General features: G+C 41.5%; 1 protein-coding gene across 1 annotated transcript in view; it reads left to right on the forward strand.

The window, feature by feature from the left end:
• LOC122648495 (chaperone protein dnaJ 13-like) overlaps nt 1–22,501 on the forward strand; it is a 116,493-nt gene that overhangs the window by 93,661 nt on the left and 331 nt on the right. The window contains exon 12 of the mRNA XM_043841702.1: nt 22,344–22,451. Coding sequence (XP_043697637.1) covers nt 22,344–22,451 — 108 coding nt within the window. The remainder of the gene's footprint in view (nt 1–22,343; nt 22,452–22,501) is intronic.

A 22,501-nucleotide genomic window follows, 5' to 3' on the forward strand; every position in this document is an offset into this window, starting at 1 on the left:
TTTGAAAGTTGTTTTAGGTTCTAGTTTGTGGTGTACAACAGCCTATGCTGTTCATTCTACTTTGTGGAACCCTAGTTCATAATTGATCGAAGAAGATGTGAGATAACCTAGAGGGGGGTGGGGTGAATAGGTTACCACTAGTGATATACCCTTTTTTGATTTATCTTCCAATTTGATCTTTAAAGTAAAGTAAGAAATAAAATGCTCAAATAAGAAGACACAAGATTTATAGTGGTTCGGCTAACCTAGCCTACATTCACTCCTCTCAATCTTGAGAGAATTTCATTAGTATCTTCCTTTCAGTATAATAGGTGGGAAGAACACTTTTACAATCTTTTTCACAGGATAAGAGGATCCTAAATCTTTTTCACAGGATAAGAGAATCCTAACTCTTTTTACCAGGATAAGAGAATCCTACTAATCTCTTAAGGATGAGAGAATCCTTGTACTAATCTAAGTATAGTCTAGATTAATACACCAATGTTTTCTTACATTAAAAGCATAAACAGTAAATATAATGAGAAAAGGTAAGGTTTACCTAGGCAAGGAGTGTGACATGTCCTCCTTGCAAGTAATGAATGATATGTATATGAATGCAGATGAACTTGACCTTCTCTTGATAAAGAATGCTTATGAAGGCCTAAGAATTGAAGTCACCCTTAAATGGACTTGTGGGAGATTACTAGACTTCAATGTGGTAAAGCTTTGAAATAGCTTTTCACCTTTCACAAAAGTAGTATTTTGGACTGTAATGGATAAGTGAAAAGGTCTGACATGTTCTTTATTTATAGATTCATTAAAGACTCTAAAAACATGTGCAAAATGTGCTCTAACGGATCTATTTTTGGCCCATCCGGTCGATCGGATAAAATAGCCTTTGGAGCAGTATTTGTCCTGCCGGTCGATCATCGGTCGACCGGTTGTCCAACTGGTTGGTGTTGGGCGACCGGTTTAAGGAACCGGTTGGAACCGCTTGCTCACTGTGACCAAGTGGTCGATTTGGGCTCTGCAACCAGTCGACCGGTTGTCTAACCATTTGAGTTTTTAGAGCATTTTGACAGCCTATTACCTACGGTCTTTAGTCCAATCTTTTCCCAACTTATGCTAGGGATTTCTTAGGTCTTTAAGTCACTTCCCAGAGTCTCTGCAAGATGCAAATGCAATTTCATTGATATATATGCAAATGCAATACAAATATGCGAGTGTGTTTCTATATATGTACACTGGAACATCTTCATGTCCAAAGAAACTTTAACTTAATTTCTTCAAGTGATGTTCTTCAATCTTCAAAATGATCTCTTCTTTAAGATCTTCTTTGCTATAGAGTCCAAGTCTTCAAAGTCTTGATCTTCCTTGTGCTTTATGTCTTTTCATTCTCGGCATGATCTTCTTTATTTTATCATCAAACCTGCTGACATATTAATATACAGTGGCTTGTGTCAACACGTTTGTTATCATCAAAACAAACATGGAGGGAGGGAAGCATATTCCCAACAATCTTCCCCTTTTTGATGATGACAAACATGTTATGATTTTGTTATAACAGATGTGGAATTCCATGAATACTGGCTTGATCCAAGTGATCACAGCCCAGCCTTTATTTATAATATTGAAATCATATGATAAAACTATAACTAAGCAATGTGGGACTAAAACCCACATACAAGAATACCCCCACGGACAGATTTACCCTTGGACCCATATTACAACACTCCCCCTCAAGTTGGTGCATACATATCAAACATGCCCAACTTGCTAATAATAGGAAAAACAATTTTATACTGATTCCTTTGGTGAGGATATCAGCCAACTGTTCACTAAACTGAATGAATGAAATATAAATAATTCCTTGTTCCATCTTCTCTTTGATGAAGTGTCGGTCAATCTCAACATGTTTCGTCCGATCATGTTGGACCGGGTTGTAAGCAATGTTGATTGTTGACTTGCTGTCATAGTAGAGTCGCATAGGAAGATCAGCATTCATCCCCAAATCTTGAAGATGCCCTTTGAGCCAAAGAAGCTCACAAATACCCTGTACCATAGCTCGGAATTCAGCTTCAGCACTAGATCGAGCCACAACAGCTTGTTTTTTGCTTCTCCAAGTAGTTAGGTTACCTCCAACAAATGTGCAATATGCAGATGTGGACTTCCTATCATCAGGACTGCCAGCCCCATCTGCATCAGTGTATGCTTCTATGCGGAGATGGTTGTGTGGAGGGAACAATACTCTTTTCCCTGGAGCTGACTTGAGGTAACGGAGAATTCTGTATGCTTCTTCCAAGTGAGAAGAGTGAGGGTCATGCATGTATTGGATGACAACGCTTACAACAAATGTGATATCTGGCCGGGTATGTGAGAGGTAAATCAATCGACCCACTAATCTCTGATAGCTGCCTTTGTCCACTGGCTCACCTTCCTTACTCTTCAAATGTGTGTTGGGCTCCAGAGGGGTATCTGGTGGTTTACACCCAAGCATCCTTGTTTCTTTCAATAAATCCAAGGTATATTTCCTTTGAGAGAGAGATATGCCTTTAGCTGAATAGGCAACCTCAATCCCTAGGAAGTACCTCAATTTGCCCAAATCTTTGACTTCAAACTCCGTGCCCAAATAAGCTTTCAGCTTTTGAATCTCATGTGCATCACTGCTTGTAATTACTTTGTCATTAACATAGACAATCAAAAGGGTAACTTGCTGTCCCACTCTCTTAACAAACAATGTGTGGTCTGCATTACTCTGCTTATACCCATATGCGATCATAGCCTTGTGGAATCGGCCAAACCAAGCCCTTGGGGACTGCTTCAGACCATATAGGGCCTTCTTTAACTTGCACACTTTCCCCCGAGTCTCTGAAGAGGTAAAACCCGGGGGTACCTCCATGTAGAAATCTTCTTCCAAGTCTCCATGTAGGAAGGCATTCTTCACATCGAGTTGTTGGAGTTCCCATCCTTGATTTACAACACAAGAAATGATGACCCGTATAGTATTCATCTTCGCTACAGGAGCAAAAGTCTCTTGATAATCGATTCCTTGGGTTTGAGTGAACCCTTTGGCGACCAATCTCGCCTTGTATCTCTCCACAGAACCATCAGCCTTGTGCTTTACCACAAAGACCCATTTACAACCAATAGGCCTCTTCCCATGTGGAGAGCTTACCAAATCCCAAGTCTGATTTTTAGCAAGGGCAAGCATTTCTTCATTCATTGCCTCGTTCCATTTTGGTTCGGCTATTGCTTCCTGCCAAGTGTTAGGTATAGAGACAGAGGACAAAGAGGATATGAAAGCATGAAAGGCAGGAGTTAAAGAGTTGTAGGACACAAAATTTGAGATAGGATGCTGAGTGCAACTTCTTTTTTGTCTGCGAACAACAATGGGTAAATCAAGACTAGGATCAAGAGGGGGCTTACCAGAAGTATGACTAGGAGCAAGATTTGGAGTAGGAACAGATGCCGATTGCGTAGGTGGTGCAGCAGTGATGGTTTCTTTCTCTTTGTACTGAGGACCATCTGTAGAAAAATCAGTTCCCCGAGTGTATTTCTGCTCCACAAGTCTCTCCCCTTGCACCTGTTGCTCAATCTGTCCCACTTCTTGTTCTTGACTTGTAACTCCATCCGCTAGTTCAATAGAAACATCTTCAATGGTTGGTATCTCAACATCTAAAGGAGTAATCAGCGGGACCTCTTCATTACTTTGAGTCTCCCCCTGCAGAGGTACCGGCGGTGGAAAGTAAGCTTCCGACTCCTGAAAGACAACATCCATGGTGACCAACACCTTTCGGGTAGGAGGATGGTAGCATTTATAACCCTTCTGAGTCGGTGAGTAACCAAGAAAAATGCACCATAATCCTCTGGGATCAAGCTTACCATGAACGTGGTGATTTCGTGCAAACACAACACAGCCAAACACTCTTGGGGGCACCACAAAGGTGGATTTGCCAACCAACATATCCAAGGGACAGCGGCCACCCAAGACACGAGATGGAAGTCGATTGATGAGGTAAGTAGCTGTAAGCACGGCATCACCCCAGAAACGAGGAGAGACAGACATGGTGAACATAGGGGAACGAGCTACCTCCAATAGATGTCTGTTCTTGCGTTCAGCCACTCCATTTTGAGCGGCAGTGTCAACACAAGAAGCCTGGTGTATGATCCCATGACTATCCAAATAGGAACGGAAAGCACCATCCATATATTCCTTGCCATTATTTGAGCGAAGAATCTTCACCTTGGCATCAAACTGTGTCTGGACCATCTTGTGGAATAACATAAAACAATTGAACACATCACTCTTGCTATGCATCAAATAGACCCAAGTCGTCTGGCTAAAACAATCGATAAATGTGACAAACCATCGAAACCCAGAGGTAGAAACACAACGGGCAGGGCCCCAAACATCAGAATGAATTAAACCAAAAGGACTCAAACTTCTATTATCTGAAATAGGAAAAATACTCCGACTTTGTTTTGCCAAAGTGCAAGCATCACAAGAAAAATTGTGTTTATTACATTGTTTCACCAAACTAGGAAATAAAACAGATAAAACCCCAATTGGGGGATGGCCCAAACGACGATGCCAATTATTTAACTCAAACAATGCAGATTCAAAAGTAGAAGATGCCGGCTGTGATGTCAATGCTGTTTGGGAACTTTCAAGCACGTACAGACCACCAACCACCTTACCACATGCAATCGTACTGTCCGTTTCCAAATCCTGAAATAAACAATGAGTTGGATAAAAGATTACTTTGTAGTTTAAATCCTTAGTTAGACTACTAATGGACAGCAAGTTAGTAGTAAACTTAGGAACATGTAAAACAGAGGAAAGAGTGAGAGAGGAGATGCACTGAACGGATCCCTTCCCAGAAATAGAAGAAAGAGAACCCATCAGCAGCCCGAACCTTTGATTGGCCTAAAAGGGGATTATATGTGGTAAAAACAGAGGAAGAACCTATCATATGGTCAGTTGCCCCTGAGTCAATAACCCAAGAGTCAGGCATGACCGAGGTGCAATTCCCACCAAAAGAAATACCTGTGGAAGAAGGTGCATTGGAAGGAGCAGGTAGAGACAAAGCCGAAGCCGCCATGGAAGGAGATACAGATGCCGAAGAAGATGTGTCCAAACGATTCATCATATCCTGCAGATTTTACAACTTAACCATCACAGAGGAAAGAGACTGTTCAGATGGATCTTCAGTAGCAACCTGATTAGCACGAAAGGTACTGGGCCGATTGGAACCCCCCTTTCCACGCCCACGAGTATCCGTAGGACGACCATGAAGCTTCCAACATCGGTCCTTGGTTTGCCAGTCCTTCCCACAATGATCACGTTTAAAAGGCGGGCGATCACTAGTTGGCCGATCAGTAGGAGGACGAGAGTAATTACCACGGGAAGATTGAGAACCAGAAACAAGGGCTGATCGTTCCTGAGTGACAGGATGAACCATGGCAGTGTGCCTCGTGTCCTCAGCCGAAAGTATGACATAGGCCTGTTCCAAAGAGGGAAGAGGATCCCGATTCAAAATATTGGACTTGGTATTGTCAAATTCAATGTGTAGGCCGGCCAAAAAATCAAACAGCCGTAAACCATCCTCCCACTTCCTGAAGGCTGTAGCGTCAACATCCGTTGTAGTCGTAAAAGTACCCAAAAAATCCAATTCCTACCACAGTGTGCACATGGTATTGTAATATTGGGACAGAGAACTCCAGCTGTTTGGTAGTATGGAGCTTCTAACGGAGTTCATAGCATTGGGCTGCATTCCCAACCTGAGAGTATGTGTCATTAGCCGTCTTCCAAATTTTTGCAGCGGTGTTAAGGAGCAGATAATGACCAGCAATGGTTTGGTCCATAGAATTAACCAGATAGGACATCACCAAAAAATTGAAATTCATCCATCGATCCTGAGCCGATCCAGCCTCTGTAGGCCTGACCTTAGTGCCCGTGATATAACCAGAGAGCTCACGGGAACCAATAGCAAATAAACAGGAACGAGACCACAGAAGATAATTGTTGCCATTCAACTTTACGGGATTCACCCGAAAGGGAACAAAGTCCCGCTGGTTGGAATCGTCAGAACCAGTCGAAGCAGTCGTGATCTCGGACTCGTCAGGCATGGTGGCTAGAGAAAAATTGGCAGAGACAAATCCCCAAAAAAAAAGTTAGAACATGTATAGGGGAAAAAACGAACCCTTGGTGGTGAGTCAACTCACCACCAAGGGATTAAAAAAATTTGAACAAGGTGGAAGCCCTACCCCGGGGTGTGTAAAGGTGGCGGAAAAAGGAGGGAGGGACTGGCGGAGGCGGCGGGGGGTTGGGTGGTGGCTGGTGGAGGGGCTGGCGGTGGGTGGTTTTAGGGCAGAATAACGAAAAAGAAAAAGAAGGGAGAAAAAATCGAAAAAATTTTACTTCCCATATCCCTAGAATATTTTTGACCCTAATACCATGTGGAATTCCGTGAATACTGGCTTGATCCAAGTGATCATAGCCCAGCCTTTATTTATAATATTGAAAACATATGACAAAACTATAACTAAGCAATGTTGGGCTAAAACCTACATACAAGAATACCCCCACGGACAGATTTACCCTTGGACCCATATTACAACAAGATATAATGCAACAAGACCATAAACTCATAGTTATATAATCATTAGTTCCTTGGATATTTATATTCCTCCTCTACCAAGGGCTATAAGTGCTACCATCCCTCTCCCCGAAGGCGTCTTCTCTCCAAAGTTTCCGAAGGAGACTTCTCTCCAAAGATGTCACATTCTTTGAATCTATACCTTTCTTCACTCCTCATTAGCATCCTCTTCAAGGGGAGAATAGTGGGAATGAAGAGGCGTTTGATATCCCTTTCCTCCCACCTTTGCCTACTTCTCAATTTCTGTTTGATATTAGGAAACACAAAGAAGGGGCTGTTGTTGATATTGATGATCAATCATGTGTTAGTTCTGACAATACGAAGGAGTTAAATGTGTGCAAAAGAGGCAGCTTGAGGAAGAAGACCTTCCAAGAGTCCTCTTTGGATCCACATCCTAAGCTCCATCCTCCTTAGGCAAGTGACATCCCTTCTCTTTCTTTTGATTTAGACCTTCCTATTGCTGTTAGAAAGGGAAAGAGAGTTTGCACTAATCCTATTGCCCAATTTGTTTCCTATGATGTTCTCTCTCCTACAAGTCTTACTTTTACTGTTGCTCTCTCCTCTGTTTCCATTCCCAAGAATGTCATTGAGGCTATGTCTGACCCAAAGTGGAAGCAAGCTATGTCTGAGGAAATGATGGCTCTTGAAAAGAATGGTAGTTGGAAATTGGTAGAGCTTCCTATGGGGAGAGTTCCAGTCAGATGCAGGTGGGTCTACACAATCAAGTATCAGTCAGATGGTGCGGTTGAGCGGTACAAGGCAAGGTTGGTGGCCAAAGGGTATAGTCAGGCGTACATGATTGACTATCAAGAGACATTTGCTCCTGTGACTAAGCATAATTCTATAAGGGTCCTCTTATCATTGGCAACAAATAGAGATTGACCACTGTATCAGTTGGATGTGAAGAATTCTTTCCTCCATGGTGACTTAGAGGAGGAAGTGTACATGCATCCCCCTCCTGGCTTCAAGTTCCCTTCAACTGAATGGAAGGTGTGTCTCCTCAAGAAGGCTTTATAAGGTCTCAAACAGTCTCCAAAAGCTTGGTTTGAGAGGTTCAAGCAGGCTATTCTGAAGAATGGGTATTCTCAGAGTCAAGCTGATCACACCTTATTCAACCGGCGAGGTAATGGTACTATTACAGCCCTTATTGTCTATGTTGATGACATTGTAGTGATTGGAGATGACAAAGCTGAGATAGCTAGGCTGAAGAGCTACCTGGCTCTACAATTTGAGATTAAAGATTTAGGTCCCTTGAAATAATTCTTAAGAATTGAAGTGTCAAGGTCCAAGAGGGGAATCAACATAAGTCAAAGGAAGTTTGTTCTTGATTTGTTGAAAGAGACAAGGTTGTTGGGCTGCAAACCAGCAAGTTCTCCTATTAAGCAGGATTACAAACTAAGAGAAGATTTTGGTCCCTCTCTTGTTAATGCAGGGAAGTACCAGAGGCTAGTAGGGAAGCTCATCTATCTGTCTCTGACTCTCCCAGATATTTCTTATGCAGTGGGAGTGGTGACTGGTGAGTCAATTTATGCATGCTCCTAAGAGTGGGCACTTGGATGCTATATACCACATTCTCAGATAGTTGAAGTCCTCTCTAAGGAAAGGACTATTGTATGCCAGGCACAATCACTTGAGAATAGAAGGCTTCACAGATGCCAATTGGGCTGGATCCATCTTAGACAGAAGGTCTACATCTATTATTGCACGTTTGTGGGAGGTAACTGATCGTGTTGTTAAGAGATAAAAAATAAACCCTAAATTACTGCTAGGACAGTGGTAAGAAGGGATCGAATCCACGGGGAACTGGAAGGCTAAATCTACTAAGATGATGTGAAAGTGGTTTTGAAAACAATTTGCAAAATTTAAAGCTAAATTAACGACTAATTAACAAAAGAGAGAATTGATGAGAAAAACAGCCTTTAGGTTTCAAATCCCCATTGACATGATTATTTAACTCTGGCACATACTTCGGTTCATTATAGCTACAAGCCTAATGCAACCATACAATGATAATTTTAGTTCATCCTAGTTATAACCAATCTTGCAGATCACTATCGTCTTTCTCATACGCTTAGCACGCTTAGTTCGGTCAATTATAAGCTATCATCGGTGCAACCAAAATTTCGATAAAAGCTATTGCTTGAATAGAAAATATGAATCACAGAAACAGATTCTCTAAACTAAATAATTCAATTAGAATCATTTACAAAGGGAGTCTCAACATCAAACAATTAAGTATGCTTAAACCAGAAATTAAATAACAATTTTCAAAGGTTCATCTACACCCAAAGGCAAAGGGAACTTAGCCACTCATGGTGCTAATTGACAGGGGGCAGCAACGGTAATCTTCCATGGAACACAACGAGCACAATGAGGTGATGCAATAAGGCTGCTAAAACGGTAATGGTAAGGCTGCTTCGCGCACTGGTTCCCAAGATAAAACGTGAAGAAGAAGAAAGGGATTGAGAAGAGAAGCATTCTGGTGGAAGATGGAAGGGGCTGCTATATAGATCGTGGTTGTTGGAGAGAGATAAAAAAATAATAACAAAATAGAATATAATCCAAAGAGATTTTAGAGGAGTTGGGATTTTAGGAAGATGGGAAACCGTGGAGAGATTAGAGGGATTTAGGGGAAAGAGAGAAGAAAACGTGGAGGGGTTTTAGGAAAGAGAAAAAGAGATTTTTGGAGGGCCAATGGGATTTTATGGGGATATGGATTTTAGGGAGAGATGTGAGAGCTGTGGGTGGCATGTGGAGGGAGTTAGATGTGGGAGAGAGAAAAAAATAGGGAAGAGAGATTTTAGGGAGAAGGATTTAGAAGATCGGAGAGAAAATCGTGAGAGAGTTGGAGGAGAGATAGGAGAGAGAGAATCGTGGGCTGCACATGGCTCCTCCCCCCTCTTCTCTTAAAAACTATATTCCCCTTTTTGCCCTTCAATCTTTATTTATTTATTTTTTATATCTTCTTCCCCCTAACTTCAAAACCGAAATCCGGCTCGTAATTAAACTGACTTCTCACGCTTGTATCATCTCCGTGCAACGTTGATGCTGACTCCTTGAAGGCTCGTAAATATTTTAAGCACACAATTACCGCTAAAACCAATAAATATTCGAGTTGCCATCGTATGCCTGCAATCATAGAAAATTACATAGTGTAGTCAAATTAATCATGAATATTCAGTAAAAAACATAAACTAAATAACACTTTTCATGAATAATTATGGCCCGATCAGTAACTTAGTCACATGGAGAAGTAACAAACAACCTGTTGTAGCTAGATCTAGTGCAAAAGCAGAATTTAGGGCTATGGCTCATGGAGTTTATGAACTCATATGGTTGAGACAATTGGTCCAGGAGTTGGGGTTTGACACTAAAGGACCTATGCGGCTCTACTGTGATAGAAAAACAGCTATAAGCATCGCTCACAACCCGGTGCAACATGACAAAACAAAGCACATCGAAATAGACTGATACTTCTGTAAGGAGAAGATAGACTCTGGCTGCATTTGTGCCCCCCTTTGGTGAAGACTAGTGATCAACTGACAGACATCTTCACCAAAGGGCTTACTTCTCTCCAGTTTGGTACCCTATTATGTAAGCTGGGAATGCATGACATTATTCTTCAGCTTGACGGGGAGTGTTAGAGTTTATGTAATAAGGGTACTTTTGGAACTAGATTGTTGTCTAGTTGCTTTATATTGTAATTTTTTTTTTTTTTTTTACCTTTTACCTCCCTAGGGAGGTGTATGTTTTTCCTTTCTTATTATTGTAAAGTAAGATAGGTGTGTTGGAGAGAATACTCCAACACAGAACATTCCACCATCTTCTCTCTTCTTCTTTTCCTCCAACTTTCTACTTGTTCTTGTACATTCATTAACTTCCAACTGATATATCATGCTAATTGATGCTTTGATCGATCAAAGAAAAAGTTGTACTGCTGATATACCCTGTTTGATATTCTGCTGAAAACCCTAATCGAAAAGTATTATTAGGGTTTGTTGAACGAAGATTTGTTGATGTCGTTTGTTGATTTGCTACCTGAACAATAATCTGGTTGGTTGGTTGGTCGAAAACCCTAATCGTGTCGAAGATCCTTCTGCTACTGCTGATCAAACTAGGATTATCTGTTTGGTTGATTTGTTGCTCAAATTACGTCTGAAATTTCTTTGGGATTCGATCAATGATGATTGTTCTGTTAGAGCTGTTAGTAGATATGTAACAGAGGTAGTTTGGGAACTAGACTTTGGACAAGTTGCCTTGTTATGTATTTTATCTTGTTTGTCCTTTTTTACCTTGTACCTCCCTAGGGAGGTGGATGTAATAACTCCTTTAGTTCTATTCAAGTAATATAAAGTGTGGAGAAGTCTCTCCAACACCCAAGATTGACAATCGAAATATCTCTCTATTCTCTTCTTGCTCTCCTTCTCATCTCCTTCTTCTTCAACCTCTCGTCCTTCTCTCACTTACATCTCTAACCTAAAATCCAACTCGGTATCAGAGCTTTAGGTTTGAGAGTCGTATCAGTCCTCTTTCTCTATTCTTTTCCTCTCCTTGAAATCCTAAAACTTGCTGTAGATAGATGAAATAGGTTCTTTGCAACCTGTTTAAGTGTTTGAAGATGATCCTTGAGCTGTATTGAAGCCCCATTGAAGTGTTTGAAGTCAACCAAGCTTCACCTAGGTTTTCCGCCATCTCAAAGTTGCAGCTCCTGTGTTTTCTTCTCTCGGCATGGGTTTGGAGCTTGGAATAACTCATTAGGATCGTACAAGGATGCTTTTTATGCCTCATGTGTGTCTCCTTGCTGAAGGGTTCTCTTGCTAGAGCATAGCTCATTTTCGTGGGGTTCCTTTTTCTGCCCAGGTATAAACTGTGACTGCTGCTTCCTCTTTTTCTTGCATTTGGAGTACCATGGACTCCTCCCTTGGTTGAGAAGTGTTTATGGATACCTTGTTTAAGGTCTTAGAACTTGTTTGAGTGGGTGTTTCTCCTTGGAAGGTGTTGGGTGAAGTTCTGTCCAGATTTTACCTGTTTTTTTTTTCTGCTGGAATTTATTTCTTGAGATTGGAATCTTTATTTGGGTTGAGTGTGTACTCCCCAATTTATTTGGAGTTACTTGTGCATGGTTAAGTGCCTCTTTTATCCCCACAATATGGCTGAATCTGATGCCACTGGGCTTGGCACGGCTGAATCACAACCTACTCCGATAGCCTCACAGTTTGTCTTTGAGACCTCACACCCACAGATCTCCATTGTGAAATTAGACAACACCAATTATTTGGATTGGTCTCACTCAGTGAAGCTTTCCCTTAGGAGCAAAGGGAAGCTTGGGTATATTACAGGCACCATTACTGCTCCAGCTCTTGGTTCCCCTACTTATGAGAAATGGGAGACCGAAAATTCCACAGTCATGACATGGCTCATCTTCTCCATGAAGCCCGAGATTGGGAGAAGATTTATGAGAAAGGAAACTGCCAAGGCTATTTGGGACAGTGTCGCCCAGACATTTGATAGGGTGGGTGACTCTGCCAAAGTTTATCAACTTTGCCAAAAAATTAATGCAATGAAGCAGGGTGATAAGACTATTTCTGAGTACTACAATGCCTATATTGGTCTTTTGGAAGAGTATGATCATTACAGGGATCTCCTGTCACACCCTGGCCCGGTTATTAAGGGCCAAGTGTGGCGGGATGTCTCTGACATCTAACCAATCCCCAAGGATCTCAAGTGCAGTACCCTATTCACAATCATTGCTCACAGATACAGTAATCAAAGGCAGCGGAAACAATTTAATTAATAGAGATAACATCATTAGTAAGAGAAGTCTAAATGATATTTCATTTATATAAATGATAAGGCTTGTGATACAACTATACAGTTCTCAAAGGTAGCACAGAGTAAAAGTATACAAGAAACTATTCTATAAATATATAAAGCATTTATAAAGCATAAAAGAGTGGGAGGTAGCCTGACTATCGTGCAAAGATCGAGAGGTCGCCTAATCATCACGCACGCACGAAGTATCGTGCACTTCAAACTCCACAGCAAATCCAACATTAGAAGTAACTAAATCACCTGAAAAATAAGGATATCCACAGGGGTGAGCTCTCAACTGAGCCTAGTAAGGGGGGGTACAAGCATACAAACACAATAAATTCATGATGCATGTGCTAAACTAACATGTTCCTAGCACAGATACTAAGTCTCATGGGGTATAAGTACTACTACTAGTGGTAGATGCTAACCTCGGTCCCGGAACTGACCCTTCGGTCACCCGAGCGAAACCATTCTACCACGGTGAGGACCCGCCAGTTCCGGAACTAACACATCGGACCCCGACAGACCCCCAAATGACCAACCCTGCTTGTTTATTCCCACAGCGGAAATAGGGACCCGCTAACATGGGACAGAAGATGGCATCCCGGAGCTAACACATCGGTCTCTGCCACGGGTTGTCCAACACCTTTCCCCTTGTTGGTAAGGGGCGCAGTACTGGGTAATGAATATCCACTTAGCCCAGTGCAGTCTAAACATGATGAGGCAAGCATGATCTGAGTTATAAATTATCGAATTCCATCATCATAAATTCACATCATATAAATAATCAATGCAAATGCAATGCAGTATGTCTTTGTGCAACCTATTTTACATGCAGTCTAATGCATTAAATAAAAGCTAGAAAACTACATGCTCCAGGTATAGAGGTAATGATGCATGAGCATGGCATTCAGCATAAAGTTGAAATTAATGTAATAAACACGCAGGAAATTAAGGTCGAATCCCCTTACCTGTATTAGAGTCTAGTTCAACTAGGGAGTTCTCCAATAGATCAGCAAAGCACACAAAGACAGTAGAGAAACAGTCCTAAATATCATGACAAAATAGTGTTTATTAGGTCCATGCAGTGTCAGGGCAAACCCCAACATAACAGGGCATCAAAGGCTTCAAAAATGACCAGCCGGATGCAAACTCCAAAGGAGCCGGTCGACCTCCTCTGGGCCTGCAACTCCATCCGGGAGTGTGTCCGAATTTGGGGTTTTTCCTATTTTTGGGCTGATCCTTACATGCAAGGGTAAATCTTGGTGTTTTAACACCATATTAAAGTGGGTCTACCTACATAGGGGTTCAATTTCATAAACAACTTCCTAATTTTGATAATTTCAAGAATTAAACCTAATTAACTAGATTAGGGTTTATGAAATACTATTAAAGACAGCAATACAACCTGCAGACTTGATGAACTACTAAATTTCAGGTCTCATAGGGACAGAAATTGTTTCCAATTAGTCCAAACATGCTCAATCTCTAAATCCCATGCTTTAATGGTAGAATTTCCTAATAGATGAACTAGAGATGGAGAAGAAATGAAATAAAGAGGGAGACAGCAAGTATTCAAGGCTTACCTTAATATAGGAGCAGGAAACAAGGTACAACAGCCTTCTAATGGAGTCTCTAAGTTCAATTTCAGAAGTAGAAGGTAGGTTGTAGGGTTCTTCTTCTTCTTTTCCTTTCTTCTCTATTTTTCCTTCTTGCTTTCTGGTTCTTCCAAGAGAGAATTCGTTTCTCTCAGCCCCTTTAGTTTGTTGTGATTGTAATAGTAAAGAGAAGGTTATATATATATATATGGTAATGGCATTTAAGCACTAAAGGGCATTTCAGTCTTAGATTTAAATCAATTTCTATAACAGTTTATATATCTGAAATTTGTATTTAATACACTATTCTATCCATAATTCGATGTCGGGCGACATTAAAGGTCATTCGAGTACGGGTAACTATCGGGGACAGCATTGCCTACTGGGTAAGTCGGTCCCACATGGTCAATTTTACTAAAATACCTTTCTAACTCTATTTGGTTGTACAAAACATTATATAAATATATTTTAAATTATACTTACATTGAGTTTAATTAAGGGGGAGGTCCTGCAGCCTGTCCAGCCAGCAGACCCAACACAGGTAGCTTTGGTGCGGGGTCCTACATGGTAAAAATTACTATTCTGCCCCTAATACACTAATTAATTAAAAATACAACATATATACATATAAAATAGGATTCTTACCTGGGATTCGGCCTAATGACAGAGAGAGGCTTCGCAGGCCATCAAACCAGCATGCCAAGCACAGGAAAAAGATGTGATGTTGCCCATAGCTTGAGGTTAGCATGGGAAATATTGAATCAAAATCTGAAATCACCCGGGTTCCAAAAGTTCAAATTTATTCGGAAATTTGACCGGGTTTTACATCTCCAATTGACCAACCCAGCGGATGAGGCAAAGGTGTATCGTGCTCTTGAAAAGGAGCGTGTCTTCACTCTTCTTAGTGGGCTGAACCCTGAGTATGAACCCATCAGGCTCCAGATTTTGGGCAGGTCTCCTCTTCCATCTCTTGATGAGGTTTGCAGCTATTTACAGAGTGAGGAGACTCGGCGTGTTGCTATGGCACCTGCTCCAGCATCATCCCTTGAGAGATCAGCTCTCAATTCTTCCTCTTTCCGGGACACCCGTGGTGGTGGTAGAGGCCAGGGGCCTACTTATGGGGAGGACAGAGCAGTGGAGACAGGTGGTGCTAGTGGAGGTGGCAGAGACAGATTTAAAGGTGATCATTGTGGGAGATCTGAGCCCACCAAGGATAGATGTTGGACTCTTCATGGCCGTCCTCCTGGTACAGGCGGTGGGGCTCGTGGTGGCCGTCGAGGGGGAGCTCGAGGTGCCCACTCTATTATGACGAAGACAGATGCTACACAGGATGACTCTACTTTGGCCGATGCAGTGTTCCGCAGGGTCATGTCACAGCTGAGCACATCTCCTACACCCACAGTGGCTAGCTCTTCTTTATCCTCTGCTTTGCAGGTTTCCACCTCAGCTTCTACTGCAACCCAGTCTTGGGTCATTGACTCTGGTGCCACCGACCACATGATTGGTATGTCCCATTATTATGATTCCTATACCATTTGCTCTGGTAAGGATAAGGTTCGGGTGGCCGATGGCTCCCTTTCCTCCATCTCTGGTAAGGGCAATATCCCTGTTACCTCATCTATTTCTCTTACATCTGTCCTTCATGTTCCTAACCTTACCCTTAATCTTCTCTCTGTGAGTCATTTGACAAAATCTTTAAATTGTTGTGTCACCTTTTTTCCTTCTCATTGTTTTTTTCAGGATTTGGTGACGAAGAGGATTATTGGTAGTGGGCGTGAGGAGCAAGGCCTTTACCTTTTTTAGCCTTTTTTGCCCACAGCTCAGTCCTAGTCCTATGTGTGTGGACGTAATGATAGTAGTTCTGTGGAGTCTGTTATGTTATGGCATCGTCGTCTTGACCATCCATCTTTTGTTGTAATGAGGAAACAATTGCCTCACTTATTTTCTTCTGTTGCTTCTTCTCATGTTTTCAATGTGAACCATGTATGTTTGCCAAACATTGTCGTTCCTCTTATCCATATCATGGTAATAGAACTACTGCTCCTTTTCATATTGTGCACACTGCTGTTTGGGGACCTTCCCCTACTACCTCTTTATTTGGCTATCGTTACTTTGTGTCCTTTGTTGATGATTTTTCTCGTGCTACTTGGATTATTCTTATGAAGCATAAAAGTGATGTTTGTGATGCATTTAAAACCTTTTATCAGATGATTCTTACTCAGTTCGACACTCGGATCAAAATTGTTCAATCTGATAAAGGGGGGGAATACATGTTTGGTGGCCTCCAAACCTTCTTTACTGATAATGGCATTCTCCATCAGCTAGCGTGTGTTGACACCCCCCAACAAAATGGGGTTGCTGAGAGGAAGAATCGCCATTTATTGGAGGTCACCCGTAGTCTCTTGTTTGGCATGCATGTCCCCAAGACTTTTTGGTTTGTTGCTCTCCTCACTGCCTCCTTTCTCATCAATCGCATGCCTACCAAACTTCTTGCTTTCAAATCTCCCTTGGACATCTTATCTCCCAAGGTTTCTGCTTTCTCTCTTCCTCCTAAAGTCTTTGGGTGTGTTTGTTATGTGCATGTAAACAAATCTGCACGTACTAAACTTGATCCCAAAGCCCTCAAGTGTTTCTTCCTTGGGTACTCTTCTACTACCAAGGGTTACAAGTGTTATCATCCTTCTTCTCGTCGGTGTCTTATTTCCAAGGATGTCACCTTCCTTGAATCGATTCCTTTCTTTACCCCTTCTCAGCATCCTCTTCAGGGGGAGAATTGTGGAAGTGAACAGGCTATTGATTTCCTTCATCCTCTACCCATCTCTCCCTTTACACTTGACATTGGAAAGCACAGGGCTATGGATGTGAATGTGAATACAGATTTAGTTGTTGATAGTGGTACTGATAAGGAGAAGGATTACCACATTACCTACAAGAGAGGTGAAGGCTTGCATAATGAAAGAAAGAAGGCCTACCAAGAGTCCTCTTTGGATCCAGATCCACATCCTGAGGTCCATCTTTCTCAGTCAGGTGACATCCCTTCTCCTCCATGTGATTTAGACCTTCCTATTGCTGTTAGAAAGGGGAAAACAGCTTGTACTAATCCTATAGCCCAGTTTGTTTCCTATGATGCTCTTTCTCTTACAAGTATTGCCTTTGTTACTGCTCTCTCTACAGCTTCTATTCCCAGGAATGTCAATGATGCTATTCTTAACCCAAAGTGGAGACAAGCTATGTCTGAGGAGATGATGGCTCTTGAGAAGAATGATACTTGGCAGTTGGTGGATCTTCCTAAGGGACGTGTCCCAGTTGGATGCAGATGGGTTTATACAATCAAGTACAAATCTGATGGTACTGTGGAGAGATACAAGGCAAGGTTGGTTGCCAAGGGGTACAGTCAAGTCTATGGGATTGACTATTAGGAGATATTCGCTCCTGTGGCTAAGCATAACTCTATAAGAGTTCTTTTATCACTGGCTGCCAATGAAGATTGGCCATTATATCAGTTAGATGTGAAGAATGCCTTTCTCCATGGTGACTTGGAAGAGGAAGTGTGCATGCAACCCCCACTAGGCTTCAAAATGCCTTCAGCTGAAGGGAAAGTGTGTCTCCTTAAGAGGGCATTATATGGTCTCAAACAGTTACCAAAGGCATGGTTTGAACGCTTCCAACAGGATATTTTGAAGAATGGATATTCCCAAAGCCAAGCTGATCACACACTCTTTACCAAACGGGGCAATGGTACCATCACTGCTCTTATTGTCTATGTGGATGATATTGTGGTCACAGGAGATGATATAGCTGAGATTGGTACACTGAAAAGCTACTTGGCACAACAGTTTGAGATCAAAGACCTGGGCCCCTTGAAGTACTTCCTAGGAATTGAAGTATCAAGGACTATGAAAGGAATCAACATATGTCAATGGAAGTTTATTCTTGATTTATTGATAGAGACAGGGATGTTGGGTTGCAAACCAGCAAATTCTCCTATTGAGCAAAATCACAAACTAGGGGAAGATTGTGGTCCTTCTCTGGTTGATGCGGGAAAGTACCAAAGGCTTGTTGGGAAGCTTATCTATCTCGCTATGACACGCCCAGATATCTCATATGCAGTGGGAGTGGTGAGCCAATTTATGCATGCTCCCAAAAGTGGCCACTTGGATGCCGTGTATCGCGTTCTTAGGTATTTGAAGTCTTCCCCAGGGAAAGGACTGTTGTATGCCAGACACAATCATTTGAGAGTGGAAGGTTTCACTGATGCAGATTGAGCTGGCTCTATTACAGACAGGAGATCTACCTCCGGCTATTGTACCTTTGTGGGAGGTAATTTGGTTACATGGAAGAGCAAAAAACAGCACATTGTAGCCAGATCTAGTGCAGAGGCAGAATTTAGAGCTATGGCTCATGGAGTGTGTGAACTCATATGATTGAAAAGACTTGTTCAGGAACTAGGATTTGACACTGAGGACCCTATGAGACTCTATTGTGACAATAAGGCTGCCATCAGTATTGCCCACAACCCTGTTCAGTATGACAGAACTAAGCATATTGAGGTTGATAGACAATTCATCAAAGAGAAGATAGACTCTGGCTGCATTTGTACTCCTTTTGTGAAGACTGGTGATCAGTTGGCAGACATTCTCACCAAGGCACTTGCCTCTCCTCAGTTTAGTTCTCTTCTAAGCAAGCTGGGAATGCATGATATATATTCTCCAGCTTGAGGGGGAGTGTTAGAGTTGTTAGTAGATATATAACAGGGGTAGTTTGGGAACTAGACTTTGGACTAGTTGCCTTGTTATGTATTTTATCTTGTTTGTCCTTTTTTACCTTATACCTCCCTAGGGAGATGGATGTAATAACTTCTTTAGTTCTATTCAAGTAATATAGAGTGTGGAGAAGTCTCTCCAACACACAAGATTCACAACCGAAATATCTCTCTCTATTCTCTTCTTGCTCTCCTTCTCATCTCCTTCTTCTTCAACCTCTCCTCCTTCTCTCACTTACATCTCTAACCTAAAATCCAACTTGTTCCCCTTTTGAAGTGTCTCTCGTGATCAATAGTGATTTTCTCTTAGAATGGTGTTGGTGCTATTTTTCTGCTATTGTCGATGGCATTTGCTGTCGTCGGAAGTTTTCTGGTATCATCGCTTTACCGCCAGAGCCTTCCACCATCTCCCCCAACCCCTTGGTTCTCGGGAATGAAGGTTGAAGACAACATAGTTCGTGGTTTGTCTTTATCTTCTAATATTGTTGCTGTTTTCCAATAATGCTCCTTACTTCTATTCTGGTTTGTCATTTTTATTTTGGTTCCAAGTCTGTCCCTATTCTTTAAATAAGAATCCCTTTTGAGTCCTAACTCCTTTATGCCTTCCAAAGACCTCTGAGCTTCTGTTTAATGCCCTGCCACTGCCATTGAGAACTTGATATACTTACAGAACTGAAATTACTTTTTGTTATTGACATCTTTGGAGTTTTCTCTTGCTTGGGTGGGACCATATTTGCAGTATTATTGCTTTGGTCGGCCTTAGATCACATCAGCTTGGGGTTGCATTTTTTTTTTAAGATTGGTACTTGCATGGAGTGATGGTTGATATTTCTATTATTGGAGATTATTTGCTCATATTTGTTTAAATCTGGCCTATCTGGGATCTTATTCACTGCTGCACTTGATTATGAGATTTATGAGATGTTCATCCTTCAAGATGTTGTTTATTGTTGCCATATGATGGTGGAATATTCTTTATTGCATCCTCTGTATTATTTGTCCCCGTGTAATGCTTCTGATGCTGATTGAAGATTATTATTATCTGCTCAAGTCATCAGCCGAAGATTATTATTATTTGCTTGTTCGTATCGTCTACTCGTGTCCTCAACAACAATTTATCTTATGAAGATAGTTATTTATAGTATTCAGCAAAAACATTCATTTCTTGTCCCCAACAACCTGATGCTGCTACTTGGTCCCCAGCAACCTAATGCTGCTACTTGGTTCCCTACAACCTTATGCTGTTACTTGGTTCACAGCAACCTATGCTGCAATTTTATCTGTAACCTCTATTTGGGGTTCATAAGTGTCTGATCTTTACTAATCAGATCTCTAATCATGTGATCTTTACTAATCATATCATTGCTACCTTATCTTCTTTGTGAAGATTATTACTTACTACCTGCCTTCCTAGAGAAGGATTTATGGTGTTGTTGCTATGATATTTTAGATTGCAGTTGATGTTCTCTGCTGCACATTTAGTTCGTTGCTGGATGGATTTATTCGAGAGGGTGGGTCTTGGTGCAACAGTAAGGTTGCTCCATTGTGACCTAGTGGTCATGGGTTTGAGTCTGGAAACAGACTCTGCGAAAGCATGGGTAAGGCTGCATACATTATGACCCTCCCCAGACCCTGCAGTGGCGGGAGCTTCATGCACTGGGTGCGCCCTTTTGCTGGCTGGATTTATTCGACACAAAAATTTTCTCTACTATTGCTGCTGATGATTGGTGTGCTTCAGTTGGTATTGATACCGGAATGAAGTTCTCTGTGCTTACTGGCGTCTACGACTGCTATAATGTTCAAGATTGGTTTGACTGTTAATATCTATTCTTCTTGTTCCAATCTGGAGCCTTTGATATATATATATATATACTTCAGTTTGAGGGGGAGTTTTTAAGTTGTGTACATATACCATAGGGGTGTGATTGTCAAATCCCCTGTGGTGGGGTATGATTGTTAAATCCCCTGTGGTATACTCCAAGGATTAGTTGGTGATCACGATAGGGGGAGTGTCCCTATCATGATATGCTTATGTTTCTTTGAGTTTCCTTAGTTGGTAGTTAGTCTTAGTCTTGTCCAGTGTATACTCTTACTACAAGTCTATTTGGTATGCTATTATGAATAAAGGATGATAGTCATGATAGACATAATCGTGGTTCAGCAATTCTTTTCTTTCCTCTCTTCTATACTTGGCAGGTACTTGTTTCAGACCCTGGTTTGTTACACTCATCATCATTTCCATCAATAGTGGGGCGAGCTTTGATTTGAGGATATATTAGTTTGGATTGGTCATAGGCAATACAGATCCGGATTGTTCTGGATCAGCCGGTCCGAGGAGAAAAGACCTAATGAACAGTAGACTGGTTGATTTATCTTGTATAATTGATCTGATTGATTCTGTCCCATACTGATCCAGATTGGACTGTCCAACCGTATGATGCCAATCCTCAAAAGCCCTGGCAGTAAGATGGGAGAGAGAGGAGATAGGAGTAGGTGAAGAAATCAAAGGTAATGTCAGTGAAAGCATTTGATTCTAAGCCAGTGATTCTACTATATAGTCATATTATAGTCCTTTATTTTTCATTTAGATAGGAGATAGATGGGGGGTTGTTGCTCTCATCATCGGAGAGAGATGGAGAGCAAGAGAGGTCATCGTGGTTGTTGTAGAGGGAAATGATTGGGAAGGAAGAAAGAGGAATTGGAAAACCAAATAAAGTATGGGGAATCTGCTGTCTGGGTTGCACAGTTCCCTGATTTATGTTACTCTTCGACCCATAGGTAGGATGAAAATTTTGCTCTACTTGTTCTTTTCCGGTCCTGACATTTCTTTCAAGATTCTTTCTTTCTTTAGATTTCTATCTTAAATCACCTCATCTGTTGGGGAACCAAGTTTACTGAACATGTGATTCACAACTGAGATGTCTAATTTCCCTTATGTGCTACTACAGTACTACTAGTCTAAGATTAATTGTCATTCAAATCTCACTTTTTGTAGCATGTCGCATGTTTTAATATTCTTAAGAAGTTGTTTAGAAGTCTGGGCCCAGTCTGTTGACAAAGGCAGTTGCTTAAGCAATGAACCAGTTCCCAGGCTGGGGCAATAGATGATAAACTAGGCATGTCCCTTGGCATTTTGCCACCTCAGATGTTATTTCCTTGTGCTAGTCTTATACTTCATATTATATAGGACTATAGGGATAAATATTTATCATAAGCTTGTACTGTGGAGAAGTTCTATATTTTATTATGGATAACATTTCGTATTTTCAAATCATATAATGTGTAATAAGTACTGCTATTAATATTAATTGACATCACATGAGTTGAATGTTGTAGTTTTTGAAACCATAGTTGACAAAGTCCTTTGGTGATCGGCTAGCTGTCTAAGTGAACGCCTAAGTTCATTGTGTGGCCGCTATCAACTTATTTGCTGATAGATGGAGCCCAATTGGGCCCAACATGTGAAATAGTTATTTGTGCTGGGCAAACTGATTACGGCCTTTTCTGATGATTTTCCATCTGCTGCTCCAGCTCCATGAAGGTGTGAAGAAATCAGGCATCATGGGGTTCTATGATCCGTGTCCTGGAGAACCTAAGCAGTTGCATGTGGAGTACACTTGTGGCAGCGAGAAATATGAGGTCCTAAATTCTTCTTTTTAATTGTCCTTTTATGCAACATCCCGCTGGAG

The sequence above is a fragment of the Telopea speciosissima genome, chromosome 1, assembly GCF_018873765.1.
Source record: "Telopea speciosissima isolate NSW1024214 ecotype Mountain lineage chromosome 1, Tspe_v1, whole genome shotgun sequence".
Classification (NCBI taxonomy): domain Eukaryota; kingdom Viridiplantae; phylum Streptophyta; class Magnoliopsida; order Proteales; family Proteaceae; genus Telopea; species Telopea speciosissima.